The following is a 23,192-nucleotide window of genomic DNA, read 5'->3' on the forward strand; positions in this document are numbered from 1 at the left end:
AAGGACAACAAAGGTGTATCAAACAGCAAATATGGGTTAAGAAAGAAGAAAGGACAAAGGTGGCAGTAAAAAAGGTGAAAAGCAATTAAAAAGTTGCAAAAAAGGATAATAAGGGGCAAAGATAGTGAAAAGAGGTTAAAAAGTACCAAAAACTGGCTAAAAGTATGTATACGTAAATGGGTTTATTGTTGAAACACTGTGGAAACAGTGATGAAAAGGAGTTTAGAAAAGTGGCATGACTAAATAATTTGAACATCGGAACCCCAAAACCCAATAATAGCTTGCCAGTCTTTTCAGCTCCAAAATGAGGCAACTGTTAGCCAGGAAGCTACTGATCCAACACGCACATGCATTGATACCATCCATAAATCACAACTGGGAAAGGTCCATTTACTGGGTTTTTCAGGGGCCCGGCCAATGCTGTAGGCAGGCCTGCCTATATACTGTATAATCAGGGCCCGAGCACCGACCTCTGTTGGCGAGGACCCTATTGAAATTGTAGGCATCCATTATTATTTTTGTCTCAAAACAAATGGCATTTTGGAAGCCTTAACATGCTTACAAACTCGCCAAATTTGGTGGCTTGTTAGATCCTAGTGAAAAATTTTGTATTCTGGTGGTTGCATTCATCTCACTTGAAAATTGGCCCCTGGTAAACCTGGTATTCAGGAGCCCCACCCACAAGTTTGTGCGACATGCATAAAAATCGGTACACATGTGTATCATGACTAGACAAACAAAAACTCCTCTTGGAACCACACTCTAAAATGCACAGGAAGTGACATCATCAAGGAAAAGTGTCCAATTTTGGCCCTTTTTTGGTCAATTTACAGTCCTCGCATTTGAACGAACAAGTCCGAGGGGACCGTGCTTTCTCCTGAAAACTAGACAAGATGGATACCTTAAGTTGTGCTCTTGGTGAGTTTTCATCAGGGGGCGTGGCCGTTAAGAGCCGCCAAACTTTGATGAGCACTTTTTTCACCATTTTTCTCCCAAAAAAGTGGTGTAAAAACAACAATTATTGTCCATAACTTTTGAGTGCTTACACCAATCATCACCAAACTTGTCACAGATGATCATCCGTAGAGGCTCTATCAAATCATGTACCAACATCAGAAATCAATAGATCCGCCCCCTGATGACATCACAATATAGAATTTGGCACTTTATCCACTTTTCTCACTTTAAAAATTCACCAAAAATACACCTTTGAACTTAGGCAAATGATCTTGGGTCTGCACATGCATCATGATCCCACCTACAAAAAGTCTCTTAGACCCATGCCAAAATCCCAACAGGAAGTCCACCAGCTTCATCGCCATTTCACAATACAACTTTTTTTTTCTCTCTCCCAAAATGGTTTAACAGTCATAACTCTGGAAAACATTGTTCTATCTTACACAAATTTCATGTGCTTCATAACAGTCATTTAGTCAGAATTTCAGTGTGCATATACGTCATCATCAGACCTACAAAAAAGCTATTTGGACCCATGCCGGAATCCCAACAGGAAGTCCACTAGCTTCATTGGATGAAACAGGAAGTAGAATTCTGAGGGACTTGTGATATATGTAAAGCAACAAAACTTGGTGAAAACATTGCCATGAGCATGCTGAGATAATTGATGGGATGTTTTCATGGTGGGCGTGGCCTACTGGGTCAATGGCGCCCCCTAAAATATTTAAAACATTCAGCCCCCTCAGCTGGTTCACCGCAGGCTTATGAATTTCAGTGTGCATATAGGTCATCATCAGACCTACAAAAAAGCCTCTTGGACCCATATTATAAATTAAACAGGAAGTCAGCCATTTGGATTTTTTACCTTTGCTTTTCGTAAATTTAGGGGTCGTATTTGAATGAACTCGTCCGAGGGATTTTATCTGACTGACTCCAAATTTTTTTATTCTAAAACTAGACGAGCTTCACACCCCAAGTTGTACTCTGTGTGAGTTTTCACTATAGGGTGCTGACGTTATTGGTGTCCAAACTTATTTAACTTATGTTTTGCTCTATTTTTCCCTGTGAAATTATACCATTACACCATTGTTTTATGGGTTGCCACAAAAAAAATCAGCAAAAATCCAATGTTCATCCTAGGCCTATGCTTTTTGCAAAACGCTCATCATGGCGCCCTCTACTGCCAATAGGAAAGGTGCAAATGGGCCATTTCTGTATTTGTCGTAATGACGCTCAAATAAGGATCGCCTTTGTCTCTGCACTGCACGACTTCGACTACACCCCACTATTACCACACAGTGGTTGTTGCGCCTCACCCCGAGTTGCGCCGGGGTGCAAGGGCCCTTCAGTGCTGCTTGCAGCCCTAGTTATTGTTGTGTCTTGTGTTGAAAGGAATATAGGTTCTTTATAGATGATGTAACGCAGCAGTGGACAACTCCTGCTACCAGAGGCCATGCTTTGAGCTGTTTACAACTATAACGAGCGTTCAAATTGCAAAAATTAAAATTAAAATTAAAACTTAAGCCATTGTAGGGTACAACAGCAGCAGGCAGGAATGATAAGCCCTCCTTTTAAAGCTTGGAAGAACAGTGTCACACACATTCAATTGTGAATTGTTTCTCATCACAACGAGCATGTTGTGATGAGAAATTTGTCTCTTTTAAGAGATCCAGATCTTTTGGCTAAGCTCAGTAGAGCTGCCTGCTTGGCAACACTTCATTAGGTAACAGTTTGTCTTTTTAAATGTGGATTATAATGACAATGGAGCGTGCAGACAGCCGAGTGGTTAAGTTGCACCCCAAGTTCGTAGACAGACCTGCATGTGACTCCTTTCCCTCTTGTCTCTCCCCCACTCTCTCATCCCTGTTTCTGATTCTATCCACAGTCCTTTTCTATAAATCAAGGCATAAAAAGCCCCAATTAATATATGAAAATAGCAATAATAATAATAACGGTCAGCCAATGTCAGATAACATGAAATCTGACAGTCTGGTTGCCACCCACAACCATGCTAGCACACCCTACAGAAGAGAAAGGCTGTTTAAGATGGTCTACACAGGGTCAAATACCTCCTCTAAAATCTAGACTCATATTATAGTTTGGCCAAAGCGCAGCACAGACATCTTATTTAGATCACAAGGGATGGTTTTCAAATGTGTATAATGTAGCATCTTTATGGGGATCTCTGATTATTGCCAACTTACCATTGATTGCTGCATTAATTTATGATCATTTATACCTACCATCTCTGTCTCTCTTTCTCTGTGGCCATTTAGGTAGCAGCCATTTCTACAGCAGGAATTGGAGCCTTCAGCAAGCCTTTATTCATAAAGACAGCTGAGTCCCGTGGGTATAAACACACAAACTTAAGCACTAGCATAATGATGTAAAATAAAAAAACGTGCAGATTCATATTACATTCTATCGTTATTATTTGTGTTTGCATTTCTGCAGCCCCTGGCCTTGTGACCAACTTGACAGCGTTTGCTCAGAACCACACTTTTGTCAACGTTACCTGGTTCCTGCCATACCGCATCAACGGCCTCATTACGAAGTTTGCTGTCAAGGCTAAACACGCTCGCACTGGACAGACGGTCCGGACACTGGAGGTCGATGCAGAGGACATCATGAATGGAGCCCTGCCTCACTGCAACGTACTTTGTTATACTGTTTCTCTGTCTTTTTCTGTAGTTCTTATCTGCCAAACTATAGATGCCGCTTATACAAAAAGATAGAAGATTAATTTTTCCTCATTTAATTTTTCTGTGTGTCATGTGATTTTGACTGTCTAGGATGCAGCAGACATCCTTTCCCGTGCGACTCCCAGTCCCTTTGAGATAACAGCATCATCACCCCCCATCACCCTCTCTGCTGTGCCCCCTAAAGCCTCCTGGAGTGTGGCCATATCAGTAGGAGTCGATCAGCTACGACCTTACACTGCCTATCTATTCGAAGTGTCAGCCTTCACCTCTGATGGAGAGGGTCAGATAGCCTCCACCATGGTCCGCATGCCAGAATCAGGTCTGGAAAAAGGAAGAGGCGCAACTGTTTTCTGTGATTTACTACAGGTAAATCATTACATTTTTGTTTTTGCTTATGACAGCTCCAGAAGACCCTCCTCAAAACTTCAATGTCTTGAATATGACATCCAGATCAATCTCTGTGTCCTGGAGTTCTCCAAACATAATCACAGGAAAATTCAGCTATATGCTCTACCTCTATGGGCCAACAGGTAGTTGGAAATGAACTCCAAAGTATAAGTTAATTCGCTCCAACTCTTTATTTATCAAATCCAAATATTTGATCATCTTTCCTTTTTACCACAGGATACTTGTATGAGAACAGCACAGGAGACATGCGTTTTTCTTTCACTGATTTGACCCCCTACACGATGTACACAGTTGCTGTCCGAGCCAAAGCTGCTGGAGAAGTGGGTCCAGCAGCCCAGGAGGATGTAGTGACACTTGCTGAACGTAAGACCATTTATAACATTTTTTACTAGAGCCTAGATTGATGACATATTCATGAAGTGGTTCCTTTTGAGTATATGTGTGCATGGTAATATCTGTCTTTACCTTACTCGTCTGTTCCATGTTTGTGTGTAGCGCCCAGTGCAGTGCAGGACTTGATGGCAATAGCTGAAGATTCAGTTTCAATCCGTGTGAGTTGGAAAAGTCCTGCCCAACCCAACGGTCTCATCACCCAGTACAGACTGCTGGTTCTGGTTGACGAGGTTCTGCTGCAAGACATCACCCTCACTGCAGAAATGGTAAGCAATGAGTTGTGCTTGCCAATAGCCAGCACATAAAATGTTATAAAAATTGTCAAAAATTGCTTAAAATTACTGTCATATTAAAAAAAGACATCTGTTTAGCTGGTGTAGACCCTATTTTGGGTGTGAAGCTTCACTGTTGGGGATCTTTTAGGGGAGGGGGTTGTCATCAACACAAACAATCTGTTTATCTGTCACATTATGCCCTTTGACCACTTTTGGACAGTTCAGAACTTATTTTTTGATGACATTTTGGCTATTTTTTATTCTGTGGCATTCTTTTTTTGGGGGGGGGAATTGTGCATTATCAGTTGTAAAATGCCTCTAATGGTTTGTACAATAAAAACACAAAGTTGGAGACCAATGTGTACCTTCTGGACCAATTTAAACAATGAATTAGACACTAGGGCTGGGCAGTAAATCACAAATGAGATTAAATTACAATATGGCCTGCTGCATTTTTCAAATTGCAAAAGGTGCAGTTTTTTTTTTTAACCTACAATTTGTGTCAAAATATCAGTTTAAAATGCTTTTTTTGCAGCAGGCACATTATGCATTACATATACAATCATCTTAGTGGAATAATTTTGGAATAGTGTACAAAAAAATCATATTTTCTTAATTTTTTTATGTTTTCTTTTAAGAATTATATGAAATTATCATTCTCTTTAATACAACAGTTCATATCTAGTTTGCAAAATAAGCCAAAATCATCTCAAGTAGATACTTTCCAAAATTGTTCAGGCCTAGTTTAGTCTAATATTGTGTTGGCTATAGTTCAGAATAAATTATTGTTTATTTTTGTTGGAAAATACATAAGCTGAGGAACTTAAGAAATAATGATGTATTAAATCGCAATTGCAATATTGGGTAAAAAAAATTGCAATTAGATTATTTTCCCAAATCGTTCAGCCCTACTAGACACTTCTCTTCAGACAGAGTACAAAAACAAGAACTCACTGATATCAAGTTCACACAAGGATACTCCATACTACCATTACAGTTCTTTATGTTAGTTCCAAAGTATTTTATTTTCATCAAATATACCTCTTCCCTCCTCTTGCTAGTTTAGCAGTGCATAGTTTGCAGACTGCTCTACTTTCATGATCTTCATTTATAATAAAAATTCACCAACTGCTGACATCACTCCAGCTTTGTTCATATTCTGTCAATGAAAGGTTAACAATATGCTGTAAAATTACATCCAAGTTCAATGTTAGCAGTGTTTATAAGTATGAGGCACAAGTGCCTAGGCTTGGCATCAGTACTGTTACCCAGTGCTGGTATAGCATCAGGGCATCCATAATTATGAGAATCGGGATTTTTCATCATATGGCTACTGCAGCATATAAACATGGATTGTTATTATAGAATTTCAGCATGGCTATCAGTATTAGCTTATCTCATTCATACGCATCCATACACATGTACCCGTCATCAACGCAGCAGTGGGAGCAAATTGGGGTTAAGTGTCCAAGGACACATCAACATGTGGCTGAGGACTGAACCTATGACTCTCTGAATAGACAAGAAACTTTACCTACAGAGCCACAGTCACACCATATCAGTACACTGTAAGAAAAAGTAATTAAGTCTCAGAAGTAGAAACTCATTAAAAAGCATCACATTTTTATTCACTGCTCTTTAGAGCATACCGTCTGTCAGCAGACTGTTACAGCACTGTTTGAAGCTCTCAGAAAGGCAGATAAAGTTTGGTTTGACTGTTAATGTTGAAAATACATTTTACATATTGTGAAAGCATAATAATAATGAACTTCCAGTTTTTCATTAGTGAATGTCTGTATTTGAAAAAAAGACAGCAGTCATTTATTTTTTCAATCAAATGTTGTTTTCTTGTTTATTTGTCTTTTTCTAAAACAATTAAAATTTTGCAATAACAGGAACAACTCAGCCAGTGTAGAGGCTCCTGCAGCCCATAATAATCAATAGGTATGACTTAAAGAAATATTCATATGTATGTGCAGTTATCTGAGTGGTGGTTTACAGAGATTTGAACATTTCTTATGTAAAAGATATTATTTAATATAATAATAATAATTATATTATTATTATTATTATTATTATTATTGTTGTTGTTGATATTATTATTATTATTATTATTATTTTGTTGGTTGGTTTAGTCATCTATTCATGTAAGGTATTTGCACTCTGCGTATTTCTTGTTTAATTTTGTCCAATTTTGTCCATTTTTTAAATCTTTCATCCTACCTATTATATTTATTTGTTGTCATTAATTTATTATTATTATTATTATTACTTTAATTTTTCTCCTCATAAAACACCTCATTCTAATCACCATAACACTCGCATATCACAACAGCTATCCTTCTTAAAATCTCTGCTATAGGCCTCCAGTAATCTGCATTGCTGTCTCAACTGTGTGCCTTGTATTTTCTTTTATTTTAATTCTTTAATTGTTTTATTTCTTGAGATTTGAACCTTGGGTGCTGTGTGACACATTTGCTACAGGAGCTTCTGAGTGTTAAAATCAGACTTACACAAACATGTACTGCACTGTTGAGAGAGGCATCTCAAAATCTCAAGTAATTAAATGATAAAACATTATTACAGCTTCATAGATATACATTTAGGATTCTTTTTTGATCCACAGCTTGTTGTATAAGCTTTACAAAATATAATATTTTTAACCAATGACCTAATGGATTATATAAGACTGTACTGTATGAATGCTGGTTCCTCTGTATGCTAAACTGGCATATTCTACATGCACAGAGCCCATCAAAAACATCACCATATGAGACCCCCGAGCCTTGTCCACTGATGTCTACTGATTCAAGTAGATGTTGCTTTAAGGGCTGATGAGTCAAACATTTTAAGAGTCCAAGCTTTACAACTGCACCCAACCAGAAGAAATCAAAATCTGCAGTGAGAATATAAATGTTCTGTTTCTTCTCCAGAACACAAGTGGTATGTTTGAAGATGAAACCCAGCCTCCTGACATCCATGACAATCCAGGACGGCGTAAACGGACTGCGGAGCTCAGTGAGATCACATCACCGCCGACTTTCACAGCCACTCTTTCAGATCGCACACTGCTCACTGTTGTCACTAACTCCCACTTCAAACATATCCGGCTAAGAATGGCAGATCACACCACTAACACTGAAGCCCAACCCACTGCTGCCTCCATGATCGCTGATGATTCTAGCACTACTTCACCTCCTGCTTTACCCTTTGACAACAAAAACATTCAATCTACTGACTCCATGATTACAGCGACTGCTGCATTTTCTCTTACATCTGTACCGCCTGCTTCTCTCCCACCCTGGCTAACAAAGCAATCATATGCTAGTGAAATGACCTCAGACTCATCCCCCTTGGCTCTGACCACAGGTCAGCTCCGCATGTCTACACATGATGCGCCAATAATGGGACACTTTTCAACACGCATGGCAGCGGCCTCTGGTACTACAGGTGGGAGAGCACTAACCATAAACACTGCTTCTACCTAAAGGTTGTGATTGATTAGTTTGATTTTCTTTAATTCCTGTGTTTGTTATGCAGTCTTGTAAAAACATCTGTGTCTGCATGTATGCTACAGGTGTGACAGTGAGAGAAGAGGTGATGGACATGTTGTCAGAGGAGCTGTCTTACCTGGTATCTGATCTGAACCCCTTCACTGAATACACGTTCAGGGTAACTGCATCTACCACAGTGGGAGAGGGTCCTGCAAAGGACATTACTGAGAAGACCAGGGAGCAGGGTAGGTGGTGGCATGTCACATGCGATTATTTTAATGTAAGCACCCCAAAAAACATGATAAATAATTTATAGGTCCAAATCTGTTGCCCTGTTCTGTGCATGTTGTTCAGTCCCTAGTTCAGTGCTTGAAGTATCCTATCAAAACATCAGCTCTACCTCCATACTGGTAACCTGGGTCCCACCACTCAACCCCAATGGGCGGATCACACATTACACCATCTATGGCATAAACCTGCACAGTAATGAGGCTCTGAGATGGACTTCTGACAACACCAGCTTACTGATAATGGGTAAACACCCTCTCTGCATAGTTGTAGTCATTATTATCATCATGATGATGTTAGAAGATTCAGTTGTGATAAATACCTCTCCTCTGATTGATAGATTTGGACAAATATACTGGTTATAAGCTACGTGTAGCTGCATCTACAGCTGTGGGAGAGAGCTCTCTGTCTGAGGAAGACGACATCTTTGTTTTCACCTTAGAGGATGGTATGTAATAACATAATTTATTTACAAACAAACAGAGCTAATAAATAGTGCAGTATGTAGAAAATAGAAGGTTTAACTACAGAAATAAAAGCACATTGTCTCAGTAATGGCAACCAGATAAGATTGGCTTCAAACCCCCACAACCCCAGATGAGTTCCCTCATATAGATGATTAATTTAGTATGATGCTGCATTAGTAAGACTGTGAAATGTGCTTTAAGTACCTGAAAAAGCTCTCTAATTTCCTCTCCATCCACACTCAGAGCCTGACTCCCCTCCTGTGGACCTCATGGTGGATGACACCAGCCCCTCCATTGCCACACTGACCTGGTCCCCTCCTGAGAAAGCAAATGGAGTGATCCAGTATTATGAAATCATGTATGAGAATGAATCCTTCTCTGCAATGATGAACACAACTTCAAACAGAATCACTCTGATGAACCTGAAGCCGTTCTCCTACTACAACGTATCTGTGAGGGCGTATACGCAGTATGGCCACGGCAACCAGGTGTCAGACACTTTATACCTGCTGTCTGGAGAAGATGGTATGTTGATGGATTCACACACCTTGGCAAAGCCACATATGAAAATTTTAAATGACTACATAAGTTTAGTGTGTACAGGTGACTCCTATTTCAATCTAAAGCCATGTTCAGAGAGACAAGCTGATAAAACCTGAAACTGCTGTGTTTTAGGGTGTTTATCTATCACCAACAAGAATTAGCTGAATGCTAACATTGGCTGTTGTGACTTCAAAACGATGTAACAAGCTAATGAGTCATAAGATACGTGGTTAAACCTTCAAATATGAACCTAACATTTTTATCATTTTAAAGGCATTTTATCAGCTACTTAAAAGTAAACAGATTGTGAAAATAGGGTAGTATTTCAAGTTGAAACATGTTTAGCAACACAGCTTATTTTCTGACTCGTTAGCTACTGGTAAATAAGTCACATATTAAGCTAGCATTATTTTTCAGTCAATTACACTATAACTTCTGTTAGCTAGCAAGATTACTTGGTTACAGATTCTCACCCTTTCTTTAGCATCATGCAGCGCTAGCATGTATGAGGGCTCATAACCATGGCCAGGTTTATAGATAATATCAATGCATGTGTGTTGGATCAAAAGTATTGGTGCTAGCATCCGGGCAAACAGTTTGACTGCTTCTCCCAACCATTTTTGCCACTTTTAACCCATGTTTGCCACTTTTTGGAACTTTGTTGCCACATTTAACCAATTTTTTGCCCTTTTCCAACCTTTTCTTTGCCACTTTTTTGGCCACTTTCAGCTCATTCATGCAACTTTTTGCCACTTTCTCCTATTTAAGCTACTTCTTTTTACCACTCTTAACCCATTTTTACCACTTTTTAGGTTCTTCTTTAGCCAAAGTTAACCCCCCCCCATTCATTTCGCCACTTTTAACCCATTTTACCACTGTTTTGCCACTTAAAGCTCATTATTGCCACTTCTTTTAGCCACTTTTTAACCCATTGATGCTGCATTCCACCCTTTATGCATCTTTTTGCCCATTTTGCCTTTTTTTGCCACTCTTTGTCTTTTGTTGCCACCCATGTTTGACATTTTTAAGCCAACTTTTGTCTCTTTTCACAAATATTCAATTTTTTTACTACAACATAAAAAGATAAAATTCATTTTTGTTGCATTGTTACGAGTATTTTTATACAGGATTAAAACAAAATATAGTTATAACTGCTGAACTTTACAATGGATCTTGGTTTTGCGGACCTACATGGGCCCCCAGTGTGGCTGGACCCCAGAAGGTTTTCCCCTTTATCCCCCTTTTTGGGCAGCCTTAGCTGTAGCTCTTCTCTAACGTAGGTGATTAGCTGTAAGATGCAGGGAAAATTGGAAGAAAAAATAAATGATATGGGAATAGGTCAAATCTTAACCACATCAAGGTTTAATAGGGTTTCATGGCATAGTAGGAAGTAAAATAAATTCATAGCAAACCTTTAAGCTAGGATTTGGTTGAATACTAAAATTAGCAGTTGTGACCCAAGCATAATGGCATCAGCTAAAGAGTCACACAATGTTTTGACATACCTTCAGATAAAGATAATGGCAGTTACTTATCTTATAAGGACATTTACCATTTTTAGCTTCCCTGCCTGAGCATGATACCAGAAAATGGCTTACATGAAAATATGGTAACAGATTTTTATTAAAGGCATATTTTCTTCTGCTCTTTACAGTCCCTGGCAGTCCTCCGTATGGTGTTGCATACGAGTCGGTCAGTCCTAGTGAGGTGAATGTGACCTGGCAGCCACCTCTTCTGCCTAATGGAGTCATTACCCACTACAGCCTGGAGCTCTGGAATTCAACACACTATCTAAACCTCACCTCTCTGACCAACTACATCCACATCACACATCTAAGGAAGTATGCACACTACCGCGCCATGGTACAAGCGCACACACGTGTCGGGCCTGGGAACTACAGCAGCGAGCCGCTCAACATCACCACACTGGAGGATGGTGAGAGGGAGGGGTGGGGAGAGAAAAGGGAAGGTTTTTTTTTTTTTTTTTTTTTTTGTTTCAGCACCTTGCACTGTTACATCACGGCAGTTCAAAGGACGTCTGATTAAATCTGACTTTCCTCTCCTCGTTTCCTCCTCACTTACATCTCTCTGTTTCAGCACATGTTAACGATGTTACATAACAGGTTTGTGTTGCTGCCTGGCACTCGTGTCTCCCATCAGGACTGAGCCGCACAAACAACAGATTCATTACAACTAAACCATTTCTTTCATTTCAGGCAGTATTTCATCTGGTTTGTTCCTGAGAGGCTGACTGAGGTTCTTATTTGCCTGGTGCAAATATAGATATGAAAAAAAAATCCCTCATCAGTTCAGTTTCTGTTTGAAAGGTCAGACTACTGTTTGCTTTGTGTCACTGGAAAGTCTTTCTCCTGCATCTCAGCTCCAGACACACCGCCTCAGTTCCTGCGTGCCAGGAAGTTGTCAGATTATGAGGTAGAGTTGTCATGGCAACCACCACTTGAAGCTAATTCAGAAGTACTTTACTACATCGTCAGAGTTTGGTGAGGATCATAATCTGCTTCTGCCACTCAGTTTGACTGTCTGTGAAATAAAGCAGCATATCACAAAAGAAATGCTTCTCTCTTTGTCAGGAATGAAACGACTGAGCTGTGGCAGAATGTAACTCAGACATCTGTGGTCATTAATGTGGACTCACAGAGCCGCTACAACGCCTCAGTCTCCAGCTGGACCAGGCTGGGAGACGGAGGAGTTCTGATCTACATCAGCTTTACTACAACTGATGCAGGTGTGTGATGCTTGTTAAAAAGTTTTGACAGTTTCATCACAGTCACTTACAAAATACTGAGATTTTTTTTTATCTCCTATAGGAAATTTATCTGTGTGTTTCTTCTGTCTGTCCCTTGCAGAACCATTTGACCCCCCACAGAATGTGACTCTAACAAATGTGACTGCCTCCTCTGTCACCATACTCTGGCACCCTCCAACTCAACCCAACGGGATCATTGTTTATTACAGTATTTACTACTCGGACAACAACACTGTGAATCAGCAGGTTAGTCATGACTAAAAAAACCTATCAAAACCGCATCATAATCACATAAAATGCTGTTGTTTGTTAAAAACTCTTTAATTTGGTCCCCTACGAGAGATTCAAGTCTTTGCAAGAACAGAACATTTGGAAATTGGTCTGTTATTGTTTAAAAGCAAAGGGTCTCCCCCCTTTTGTTTGTTTTATTTTTTCTATTTTATTTAATTATGTGACTCAGACCATGATCACACAGTATGGAGGACAAACATGTGGTATAGTATGGCTGAAATACAACAGATATTACTTAAATAATGGAAGGGCATCCTTTGATAAGCATCTAATTTACAAGTGTCTGGCTTTTCTGGTTGCAAAAACAAAATCCATTTATTTTCTCTATGAGTCATTATACTCACATTCTTACACTGAAACAAAACGTGTTACTCATTACCCAGACAGTCATCATTATAGAAGCCACAACAGGGGGACAAGTTTACTACAGAGACAGTTGCAGTCAGCGACACATATTACTAATGAAAAATACAAGAGAGTTTAGAAGTTGTACAGCAGTAACAAAGCCTGTGACGACAGGAGTTTGATTTCCATGTTGGACATCCTCTTCATGCTGCTCCTAGTAGCAATACTCTCTGACCACTCAGTAGCTGGCAGTATCTTGACTTCAAGTTTTAATATTGGTTCATCTTGCTTGGGACTTTACTGGGGGTGTAACCCATCTATTTATTAGTTTGTAAAAGCTACATGATGGTTTCCTCTGCTGTGCACATAAACACCAAGTCAGATTCCCTGTATGTTTAATGTAAATGTACTTGGCAATAAAACGCGACTATGATTCTGACACTTTTTTTGACTGTAGAGAGTTCCAGTTTCGACCTTACTTGACCCAGTCCCTCCACATTCGTTCTTCTCCTACTCTCTGACTGGGCTGGTTGGGGGCACAAACTACACTCTGTGGATGACCTCCACCACCGTGCAGGGGGACGGAGGGGTCCAGAGCGAGCCAATAACTGTCTTCTTACCAGAGAACGGTCAGTAAGACAAGCACACATGGATGCAGTGATGCAAATAGTTTTACAAATTAGTAAACAAAAAGCTGCACATAATTACAGAGTATTACTGCATTTAGTGACTTAGAGTTTTGCTGGTCACAAGTCTGCACATTTTTTTCAAAACTCTTATTTTCTGACAAAAAAAATTGCATAAAAACGCTGCCATTGAAGCTGTAACTTTCAGCCTGTTAGTTAAAGGAGATAACAGTCTGTCTGCAAACTGGCTCTATTTTTGTCCGCCTGTGACACTCTGCCTTAAAGACAGCCAGTTTGTGTTTCCTTTTACTAAGCATGATGAAAGTGGTGAGGGATTTAGAGAAAGAAAACAGAACAAATTCTGTCATACGGCATACAAAGCTATTCTACTACTATGCCTCTATTTTGTTGTTGCTTTTCAAATTCAAATTTGCATTTCATGATGTCTGATTATAGTTTTTGAGTCCTGTTAAAATTAAAGTGTACACAAAGTTAGTCTCTTTGTTTTTATGTGATTTTGGGAAAAATGTTGCAGACAGCTGCCAAAGACTTTGTCACATACTTGTATGCTGTTTTTAGCTTTCTTGTCGACATTTTGCTTGTGAAGTATTTTCTGTCTCTGAAAGAGCTCATATTGACTCTGTATCTCTGCCTGTGCTCTAGCTAGCTGCTCCACTCTCAGCCAAGTACCGGAGCTCCAGGACACCTTGTCTCTCCCGTACTGCCAAGCCCACTCCCCTGGGCTCAGACCCCCACACACATCCAGCTCTTCATATCCACTCATTTATCATTTTTTACCTCCTTTTCCCCTTCATCTCCCTTTTTTTTTACCCTGATTACCATGTGTTATTTCTGGAGAAGCCAAGACGATGAACAGGCTGAGTATATTCCACTTAACTGCTTTCTTTCCTTAAGTAAAAGTTTCCCACTCAAACACTTCTGTATGTCTTTAAAGGGGCTTTTATTTGATTTCAATTTGTCTCTGTGACTGTTAACTGACCTGTTTTTCTCTGCTTTGCTAAATTATCGCCATGCCTTGATGTGTTGTTGTTTTAGTTATTATATTGACCTCACTGCCAATGATTATGACAGCGCTTGTGACAGATAATGATGATGTTTATGACTGGTGCTCTGTTAATTTTCCCTGTCAAGAGAGTGTGTAGGGTTGAGTGATGTGCTAATTTACATCTTTTTAACTGTCACAAAGGGTTAATTATAGTAACAGTGTATTGCTTGTCTCCCTCTTCAGTGCCAAGTGACTCGGTCCAAAACCTGTCGGCCCAGATCTTCAGCTCCACGGTCATCATCGTTAGCTGGGACCCTCCCCTTGAGCCCAATGGTCGTCCTTACTACCTGCTCACCTTACAGGAGGCTGGTATCCTCCCAGATGTGACCAACCAAGGAGCTCCGGCTGTCAACAAGACCAACAAGATTACCACGACTGATACTGTTGTCCTGTTCACCAAACTCAGGAAGTATTTCCCCTATGTGTTCACTGTTACCCCAGCAACTGGTGCTGGCCCTGCCTACAACCACACCAGCACGATGTACCTGAGAACAGATGATGATAGTAAGTTAATCTACACATAAAGTGCCTATCAAAAGTATTCGCCCCCTTGGATGTCTTACCTTTTTATTGATGCTATTAATCAAGCATGGTTAATATAATTTGGCTTTTTTGCTGCATTCATTTTACCCTCTACCTTTTCACCTTTACAAGCCTTCCAGGGCCAACTGCTGACAACCCTCCCCACAGCATGATGCTGCCACAACCATGCTTCACAGTGGGGATGGTGTGTTTGTGGTGCTGTGCAGTATTTGGTGTCTGGCAAACAGCATCTTGTCTGATGGTCAAAAAGCACCATTTTTGTTTCATCTGTCCAAAGAACTTCCTTACACTTGACCATGGAGTCTCCTACATGCCTTTGACGAAGACTATTTAAAATTCACGATGAGTTTTCTTCAGCAGCGGCTTTCTCTTTGACACTCTCCCATAAAGCTTTGACTGGTGAAGAACCCAGGCAACAGGCACTGTAGAGTCTCTCCCATCTCACCTGCTGAAGCTTTTAACTCATTCATAGTTGTCATAGGTGTCTTGGTGGACTCTTTCACTAGTGTCCTTGTTGCACAGTCACTCAGTTTGTGAGGACAGCCTGATCTAGGCAGATTTACACATGTGCCATATTCCTTCCATTTCTTGATAATGGATCTAACTGAACCCCGAGGGATGTTCAGTGCTTTGGAATTTTTTTCTGAGCCATCCTCTGATTTATATTCCCAAGAACTTGAGTGTTCTTTTGTTTTTCTGGTTTAATGGTAGCCAGGAGCTGATTAAATTAAATATAAACACAGGTATTTATATACTACAGTCACTTAAGACATATTGACTGCACTCAGCTGATCCCATTTCACTACTGTAATTATGAGACTACTAGCACCAATTGACTTTAAATACTTTTGTTTAACTGACATTACTCTGTAGAAAAATGTCTTCACTTCATCATTAAAAAGGGTTGTGTGTGTTTTTTTTGTCAAAACAGCCAAGTTATTTTGAACATAATTGATTTATAAAATCAGTAAAAAGTAAAACATCCAAGGGGGCGACTACTTTGATTAGACACTGTACTTGAACTATGCTCATAACTGTTGTTCTCTTGTCACTGACATGTCTGTTCTTCAGTTCCTAGTTCTGCTCCTCTGCTGGTGTCCACCAGGAATCTTTCATCCTCCTCTATCAAAGTGGTCTGGAAGCGCCCTCTAGAGGCCAATGGGGAGATAACCGAGTATACCCTCACTCTCTTTGGCCCGGGAGGATCAAACACAACACAAACTCCCAGCACCTCATTCATCCTCACCAATCTGCTTCCATACACAGCTTATAATCTCAGTATCACTGCTGCAACTCGTAAAGGCTCAGGGCCAAACCTGCTGCTGCAGCTGCACACTGATGAAGGAGGTTTGTTTGAAAGCAGTTTTTAAGCTAAAATCCCACTCATAAAGTATTGATTTATGTTTCAATCTACCCTCCTCCTCTATGTTCCAGGCCCCATGTCCCCTCCCCGTAACCTGACTATATACAACCACACCGCAGTCTCCGTGTGGCTGAGCTGGGAGCCGCCCCTGGAGCCCAATGGAGTGGTGATACAGTACGGCTTCAGGATCCGAGACCTCATTACACACACCGTCACACACAGGGTAACGTTAATTTCACACACCAAAAGCTATTCCACAATAATAACAGCACACACACTAACAGACACTCCTGAGAGCCACTCAGTAAGAGTGCACACTGTCACACGGAGAGTAGCTCTAATTTCACACCTCAGATACCGCTCAGCAGGATTATTACACACATACACATGTGCTGATACAATAAGATGTTATCCACTCAATGGATCGTTACTGGATGATTTAATCTCCTCTGTGGGTTTTTTTTTTAATTTGTGTTTGTGTCTGTGTCTGTGTAGAATTCCTCAGGTCCTTCAACAACTGAGAGTCTGTCAGGCTTTCGGCCCCATAGCTCCTATGAGATCAGCGTTTACAGCTACACCAGAGTGGGCCATGGGAATCAGTTCAGCAGCCCAGTGACCTTCACCACTAATGAGTCAGGTAAAGTACACACCTTCTGCTGTGCACACAATGGATATCATTTAGGTTTGTGCTTTTCAAAGTTGGGGGATGACAGAGGACACCGGGGGGTCATAGAAACCTGGAGGAAACCTGGAGGGAACCGGGGGGGGGAACCAAACAGAAATACGAATCAGATGACAACATTTCACATGATCTAAGGAACACATGCTGATAACATTAAAGCTGCAGGCTACATATTAAAAACAGTTAAAGTCTCTAGTGATTGTTGGTAAAAATGATAAATAAATATATATATATATATATATATATTCAGTAAAATATATATCATGAATCCATAGCTAATTGTGTAAGAACCATTTGATCATGAGGTAATAACCAAAGGTATAACAGAATTTTGTTTTCCTCTCTTAAAGCAACAGCACAAAAGCTAAATAAAGCTCATACTAGTATCACATGATGCCATTGTCTCTCTTCTCTGTGTGCAGTGTCTGATGCTGTGGGGAATTTGTCTTGCTCTGGTGTCAGCTGGGATTCAGTCCAGCTGTCTTGGGAACCTCCAGCTAACCCTAATGGGCAAATCCTTTATTATGAGATCCTTCTGGAGGTTGACTCACAGTCCTCCACTCACCAGGCTCCTTCAGCAGAGTACACAGTGATGGGGCTTTTAGCTGATCAGGACTACGCATTCACAGTGGCTGCAGTGAACTCTGCCGGACCTGGAGACAGTGTAAACTGTACTGCCTCCACTCTATCTGAATCAGGTAGTGAGTCTTATTTGATGTGGAGCGTTTTGGCTCCTAATTGATAATAAACCATAATAAAGAATGAATACTGAAATAAATCATTTTTTTGTTCTCCTAAACAGCCCCGGCTGCTCCTCACTTCCTCACCATCCCTCAGGTCACAACCAGCAATGTGACACTCCAGTGGGCTCCACCGTCCCCTATTCCCGGTCTGCTGAAAGAGTACCACATCATTGCACAGCTGCTCTCCTCTGTTTGTGAACCAAACATGCTGACTACCACACAGCCAGACCCAGAGGACGAACTGACCCCGGACTGTGTGGACTCTGAATCTTCAGTGTCAGTGAATACTTCAGATGGCTCTGAAAGGAACCGCAGTATCACAATCCAATCCTTGGCTAAGTACAGATACTATCGCTTCAAAGTAGCAGCTGTGACCAATGCAGGAGTTGGAGAATATACAAGCTGGACCTATGCACGCACCCTGGCTGGAAGTAAGAACACAGCAGTGATGATATGACCTTTTTGTGCTGCCAGAGGAGAGTTGCTAATTAGTAATACTGTATCTGACCTCTCCTGGTATTTCAAAGTATGCAGAGAGCTATTGAGTACTTTCACTCACTAGTTGGAAGAAATAAAACTAAGAGAGACAGTTCTTTAACCAATCATGCTTATTTGTAGGTCTTTCTGCCACACAAAAGTAGAGCAGGGACAAAGCATACAGAAAATAAATGATGATTTGAAAGAGAAGAAATGTAGATCAAAGATACCAAAAAGGAAAATCTTCAGTGTATTAAGATCTAGAACAAGGAACCAAAGGCCTGTCTGAATAGCTTTTAGAACTTTTCCTTTTTTTTTTTTAAATCATCTATCAGAGCTTCCCAAAGTGAGAGCTTCTACAGTTAATAAAAACCATAAACATTAATTTCCAAAGAAGAATCATGATTTAAATGATCATTAACTTGATTGGATGAATATATTTGATTGATAAAGTCTTGAGCATTGACATCCTGAGACCCTAGCTTAAGTGTCTAATGTGTTTTTAGTTTCTCCCACTTATTTGGGATAAGCAGGACCTGACACATTTAAAAGCTCAGCCTTGTCTTCAAACAGGAAGTAGATAAGACCACTGGATCCATTTTATAACAGATGCTGGACAGTTGTTGAGGGTCTTTAGTCAGTAAAAAATGGTGTCAGTCATTGACAGAGGGATGGAGAAGTTATTTTGATGACTCACCACAAGGACTTGTTAAGGCAAACCATCGACAACATTTACACTAAAAGTTCTGATTTTTTTTAAATTTCCCTTCACAAAATCCACACAGATTCACTAAGATTTTAAGAAAATAGGCCACCAAAAATTTCAATGAAAATTCTTGAATATTTTAAAGAATCCCATATAAAGTGCCTCAAAACTGATTCAGATATTTCCAAAATGTTTCAGTGAAACTTTAGTTGTCATTAAAATAAAATTTTCCACCCAAATCCATGTACATTTTCAAGCAAATTCCCCATAAGATTTCCTATCAAATTCCCAAAAATGCAGACTACATTCCCTGCATTTTTTTAAAAATTAGGGAAAACTCTGCAAAACATCCAAACAAACAAATTCCCTAAAATTTTTCATGACATTTCTTGAAATTTAGAGTGCATACCCTTCTCAAATTCCTAATGGAATTCCTTAAAATTCACATAGAAATCTTGCTAATTTCAATTGAAATAAAATCCCTTAAAATATTGAAATAAAAAAATTCAAATCAAATTTCCAAAAATTACAATACATTTACCAAATTTCCATGAAAATTTTGAAAAAAATGCAAACAAATTCTCCCACACATCCAAACAAATTTCCATTAAAATGCCAAAAATTCCACAGCAAATTTCCCCAAAATTTACAATGAAATGCTTCAAAATACATGAACATTTCCCCTAGATTTCAATACTTGAAAATTTCCAAGCAAATTCCCTCAAATATATAAGCACATTCCATGAAAATTCTCAAAAATGTAATTGCAAATTTTTCTGAAATTTCGAGCAAATTACTTAAACTTCAACAGAGATACAGGACGACTATCTCAAAAATTATACGTCATTGCTATGTTGTTGTAAAGCCAAAATATAATGGCCTCACATGCTCATGCAGGTACTTAGGAGGTTCATGAAATACAGCCAGAAGAATTAACTAACAATAAACTTTTTATCATTTTTTTGTCTGATGTACAGCAAGCATTTCAATCTTGCCAATTTCACAGGAAGGTGGCATAACTGTGCTTTAAATTTCTCATGTATGTTCAAAGTCTGCCCCTCTACACATGAAAAGGGCAATTTTATGGTTTTGCTGTAGTGACCCCTAACGGCAACAGGAAATGACACAATTGGGCAATTTCTTATTTCCTATGACTAATTTGAACCTACCAACTCAGATTTTTCAACTAAAGTCCTCAATAATGGTCCACGACACCGCCATTTCTCATTAAAGGACACATCACTGCCAATCACGAGCATTTTCGATATCTCGCCAGTTTCACAGGAACACGTTTCATGGTTTAACTGGTGTTGACTTAACTGCTGCTCTCTTAAACATGCTATTGCACCACCCCACAGAGTTTGTGCGGTCAGAAAGTTTGTTTAAAGAGATAAATATTAGAAAAGGAAAACGGCCTGGTGGTTAGGTTGTGCCCCTTGTTCATGAGCAAAAAAGGAAAATGTAGGTGACTTTTCAGATGCCTAGTCAAGGCAAAATGGCTTGTTAATTTTACTTTGTGTCTCTGCAAATACTTTCCCTGTATTGTTAGTCTTTGAAATTTTTGTGTTCACGTTGAAATCCTTTATTTGTTTAATAAGAATATGGAGGTAAAGACTCTGAGACTCATGTTGTGGTTGTATGAGGGTTTTAGTGACCTGGAAGATTTTCAGGTTACATTAGGCTGTGACATACGTAAGTTTGGTAAAGGCTGATCTACATGTTCAGTAGAGCCATAGTAAGAATCCTATGCTCCTCTTATTTCTTCCCTCAGACCCTGATGCCCCTCCTCGTGACCTGAAAGTGACCCGCACCTCCAACAGCCTTCGCATTGAATGGGACTCCCCAGCTGTTCTCTCTGGACCGACTTCCTATCTTGTGCAGGTGAGTTTCTTTTTCACACAGATTTACTCACAAATAAGAAAAAAAGTCACTCCAACTCTGATGATTCAGAATTCAATAAATTCTCCTCTGTTACCAGGTTGATGGTCCTGATTCAAACATCTCAACAGTCCGAGCTCCAGGAGAGCTGATGACCGTCGTTGTGACTAACTTGACTGCTTTTACTCGTTACTCTGTGACTATCACTGCCTTCACTGGTCCACTGGAGCTTGCTGCTGCTGATGGGAAAACTATTGGGCCCACTGTGTTCCAAACACTAGAGGAGGGTATGTAGATATTTAAATGATGTAGTACTTCCAACAGCTGTTGTCAATGTATAAATATGAAGAAAATCTTGTATCATTTCTACTCTTTACCCAGAGCCCAAAGACCCTCCAAAGAATGTGATCTTATCAGTTCTGCCAGATGAAGTGAACCGTGTGAAGGTGACTTTTAACCCTCCAGAGGAGCCCAATGGAAACATAACGGACTACTTTGTGTATATCTATGACAAGGACCGGCTGGTCAAGAACGTCAGCCTTAATATCACTCAGAGGGACCACAACAAAATGACTGGTGTTATAGAGGGCCTTAAAGGTGGACAAAGCTACAGCATACAGGTGAAGAACACATAACTCAACTCAACTTTATGTATACAGCACCCAAACATAAACACATGCACCCCAAAGTGCTGTACAAATAATACACAGACTGCAAATAAAAAAGAAAAAGTAGAAAAAGTGCAATAAAACAATCAAGAATGAGTTGATTAATATATAAATACAGTAAAAGACATTACAATATTAAAAGTTTGCTAAAAAAAAAGAACAATTTGTAAAAGTAAGACAAACTAAAAACAAAAAACAAGACAATGGTAAAACAAGGCAGTACAATTAATCCAGATTAAAAAGATGTCCCTTTAGTTTTCTTTTAAAAAAATCCAGAGAGCTCACCATTTTTATATCCTGTGACAGTGACTTCCAATTTTTTTTTATTCTTGTGTGAGTCAAGTGAGGAATATTTAAAAGGGACGCATTTGAGGGCTTAAGAGACCTTCAGGGAACTTAAAATGAAAGATCTGTGATGTATGGAGGAGGTAGGCCATGTATTTTTTAAAAAACAAGTTTAAAAATCTAAAATGAATTCTTAAAAGAAATGGGGAGCTAGGGCAAATATTTTGAAACAGGGTTCCAGCAGATCCTGGAAAAGTCTTAAATAGTCTTACATTGGACAACTAAAATGTGTGACATATAAAATCTTAAGTCTGATTTTTACCAGTGAGAGGTCTTACAGTTTAAAAGACACTTTGCCAAAGACAGTGGTTCCCAACCTTAATTCGATTAAGCTCACCCCTACTTGTATCTAAGAACAGCTGAAGCCCCAAGGTCCAGTTTTTACCATTCAAATCTGAACCAAATACCCCAAATCGCAGGTGTGTTTTTTAACCACTGACCTTGGTCTTAATTATTCCTGGTGTTAAGTTAGTAAGCCTAACTTTAACAACCTCATGCAGACAGATCTTTACAGGTTTTTTTGTGTAATTCTTGTACACATTACAGTTTACAGCATTTACAGTGCCGCTGCCTGTACATAACCTGGATTAAAATTTACACTTTAAACTTCAAATGGTAATTTTTTTTTTAAGTTGAAAATTAAGTTGAATTAAAATGTAAGAAAAAATTGAAATACCTTTTGTTATCTTTTGAAAGTCTTAAAAGTTTTTTTCAGTTGTTAAAGCAGTAAACAGACCTTTCTCATGTAAATTGTGTTTTAAATAAAACTACTAAGTTTAAAATGTTAAAAATCACATATACAGAACAAGCTATGACAGTGTAAGCTTGATAAGGAAAATAGCTTTACTTTTTTAAATTTTTAGTTAATAATTCTGTTTCTAACTGCATTTCCTCTACTTATAGATGCATTGATATTCTCTGGAATTCAGGGAATTCAGTGTTGAATGCTCAAAATTTCCTTGGGGAAATTTCCAGAAATGTTTTTATCTTAAACCATTTGACATTTCATAAACAGGACATTGATTCAGCCCTGTCAGGTGTACCAAGGAATCTCACAGAAGTTTCTTTTCTGACCGTTTGCTGTGCAGTAAATTGTATTACTTTTTCTCTGTCTAGGCCTTAAAAAGTCTTAGATTGGATTTCTAAAAGTGTGCAGGTACCCTGT

The 23,192-nt window shown here is 39.3% G+C and overlaps 1 protein-coding gene across 1 annotated transcript in view; it reads left to right on the top strand.

Annotated features, from left to right (window-relative positions):
* ptprq (protein tyrosine phosphatase receptor type Q) overlaps nucleotides 1-23,192 on the top strand; it is a 66,299-nt gene that overhangs the window by 23,824 nt on the left and 19,283 nt on the right. The window contains exons 22-46 of the mRNA XM_041796091.1: nucleotides 3,234-3,303; nucleotides 3,412-3,611; nucleotides 3,750-3,978; nucleotides 4,061-4,189; nucleotides 4,284-4,430; nucleotides 4,563-4,726; nucleotides 7,669-8,185; nucleotides 8,313-8,474; nucleotides 8,584-8,763; nucleotides 8,858-8,965; nucleotides 9,228-9,509; nucleotides 11,182-11,463; nucleotides 11,908-12,028; nucleotides 12,119-12,273; nucleotides 12,395-12,540; nucleotides 13,388-13,559; nucleotides 14,806-15,126; nucleotides 16,237-16,512; nucleotides 16,600-16,751; nucleotides 17,024-17,165; nucleotides 17,633-17,908; nucleotides 18,013-18,384; nucleotides 20,908-21,017; nucleotides 21,115-21,301; nucleotides 21,396-21,634. Coding sequence (XP_041652025.1) covers nucleotides 3,234-3,303; nucleotides 3,412-3,611; nucleotides 3,750-3,978; nucleotides 4,061-4,189; nucleotides 4,284-4,430; nucleotides 4,563-4,726; nucleotides 7,669-8,185; nucleotides 8,313-8,474; nucleotides 8,584-8,763; nucleotides 8,858-8,965; nucleotides 9,228-9,509; nucleotides 11,182-11,463; nucleotides 11,908-12,028; nucleotides 12,119-12,273; nucleotides 12,395-12,540; nucleotides 13,388-13,559; nucleotides 14,806-15,126; nucleotides 16,237-16,512; nucleotides 16,600-16,751; nucleotides 17,024-17,165; nucleotides 17,633-17,908; nucleotides 18,013-18,384; nucleotides 20,908-21,017; nucleotides 21,115-21,301; nucleotides 21,396-21,634 — 5,139 coding nt within the window. The remainder of the gene's footprint in view (nucleotides 1-3,233; nucleotides 3,304-3,411; nucleotides 3,612-3,749; nucleotides 3,979-4,060; nucleotides 4,190-4,283; nucleotides 4,431-4,562; nucleotides 4,727-7,668; nucleotides 8,186-8,312; nucleotides 8,475-8,583; nucleotides 8,764-8,857; nucleotides 8,966-9,227; nucleotides 9,510-11,181; nucleotides 11,464-11,907; nucleotides 12,029-12,118; nucleotides 12,274-12,394; nucleotides 12,541-13,387; nucleotides 13,560-14,805; nucleotides 15,127-16,236; nucleotides 16,513-16,599; nucleotides 16,752-17,023; nucleotides 17,166-17,632; nucleotides 17,909-18,012; nucleotides 18,385-20,907; nucleotides 21,018-21,114; nucleotides 21,302-21,395; nucleotides 21,635-23,192) is intronic.

Source organism: Cheilinus undulatus, linkage group 9 (assembly GCF_018320785.1).
Source record: "Cheilinus undulatus linkage group 9, ASM1832078v1, whole genome shotgun sequence".
Taxonomy (NCBI): Eukaryota; Metazoa; Chordata; class Actinopteri; order Labriformes; family Labridae; genus Cheilinus; species Cheilinus undulatus.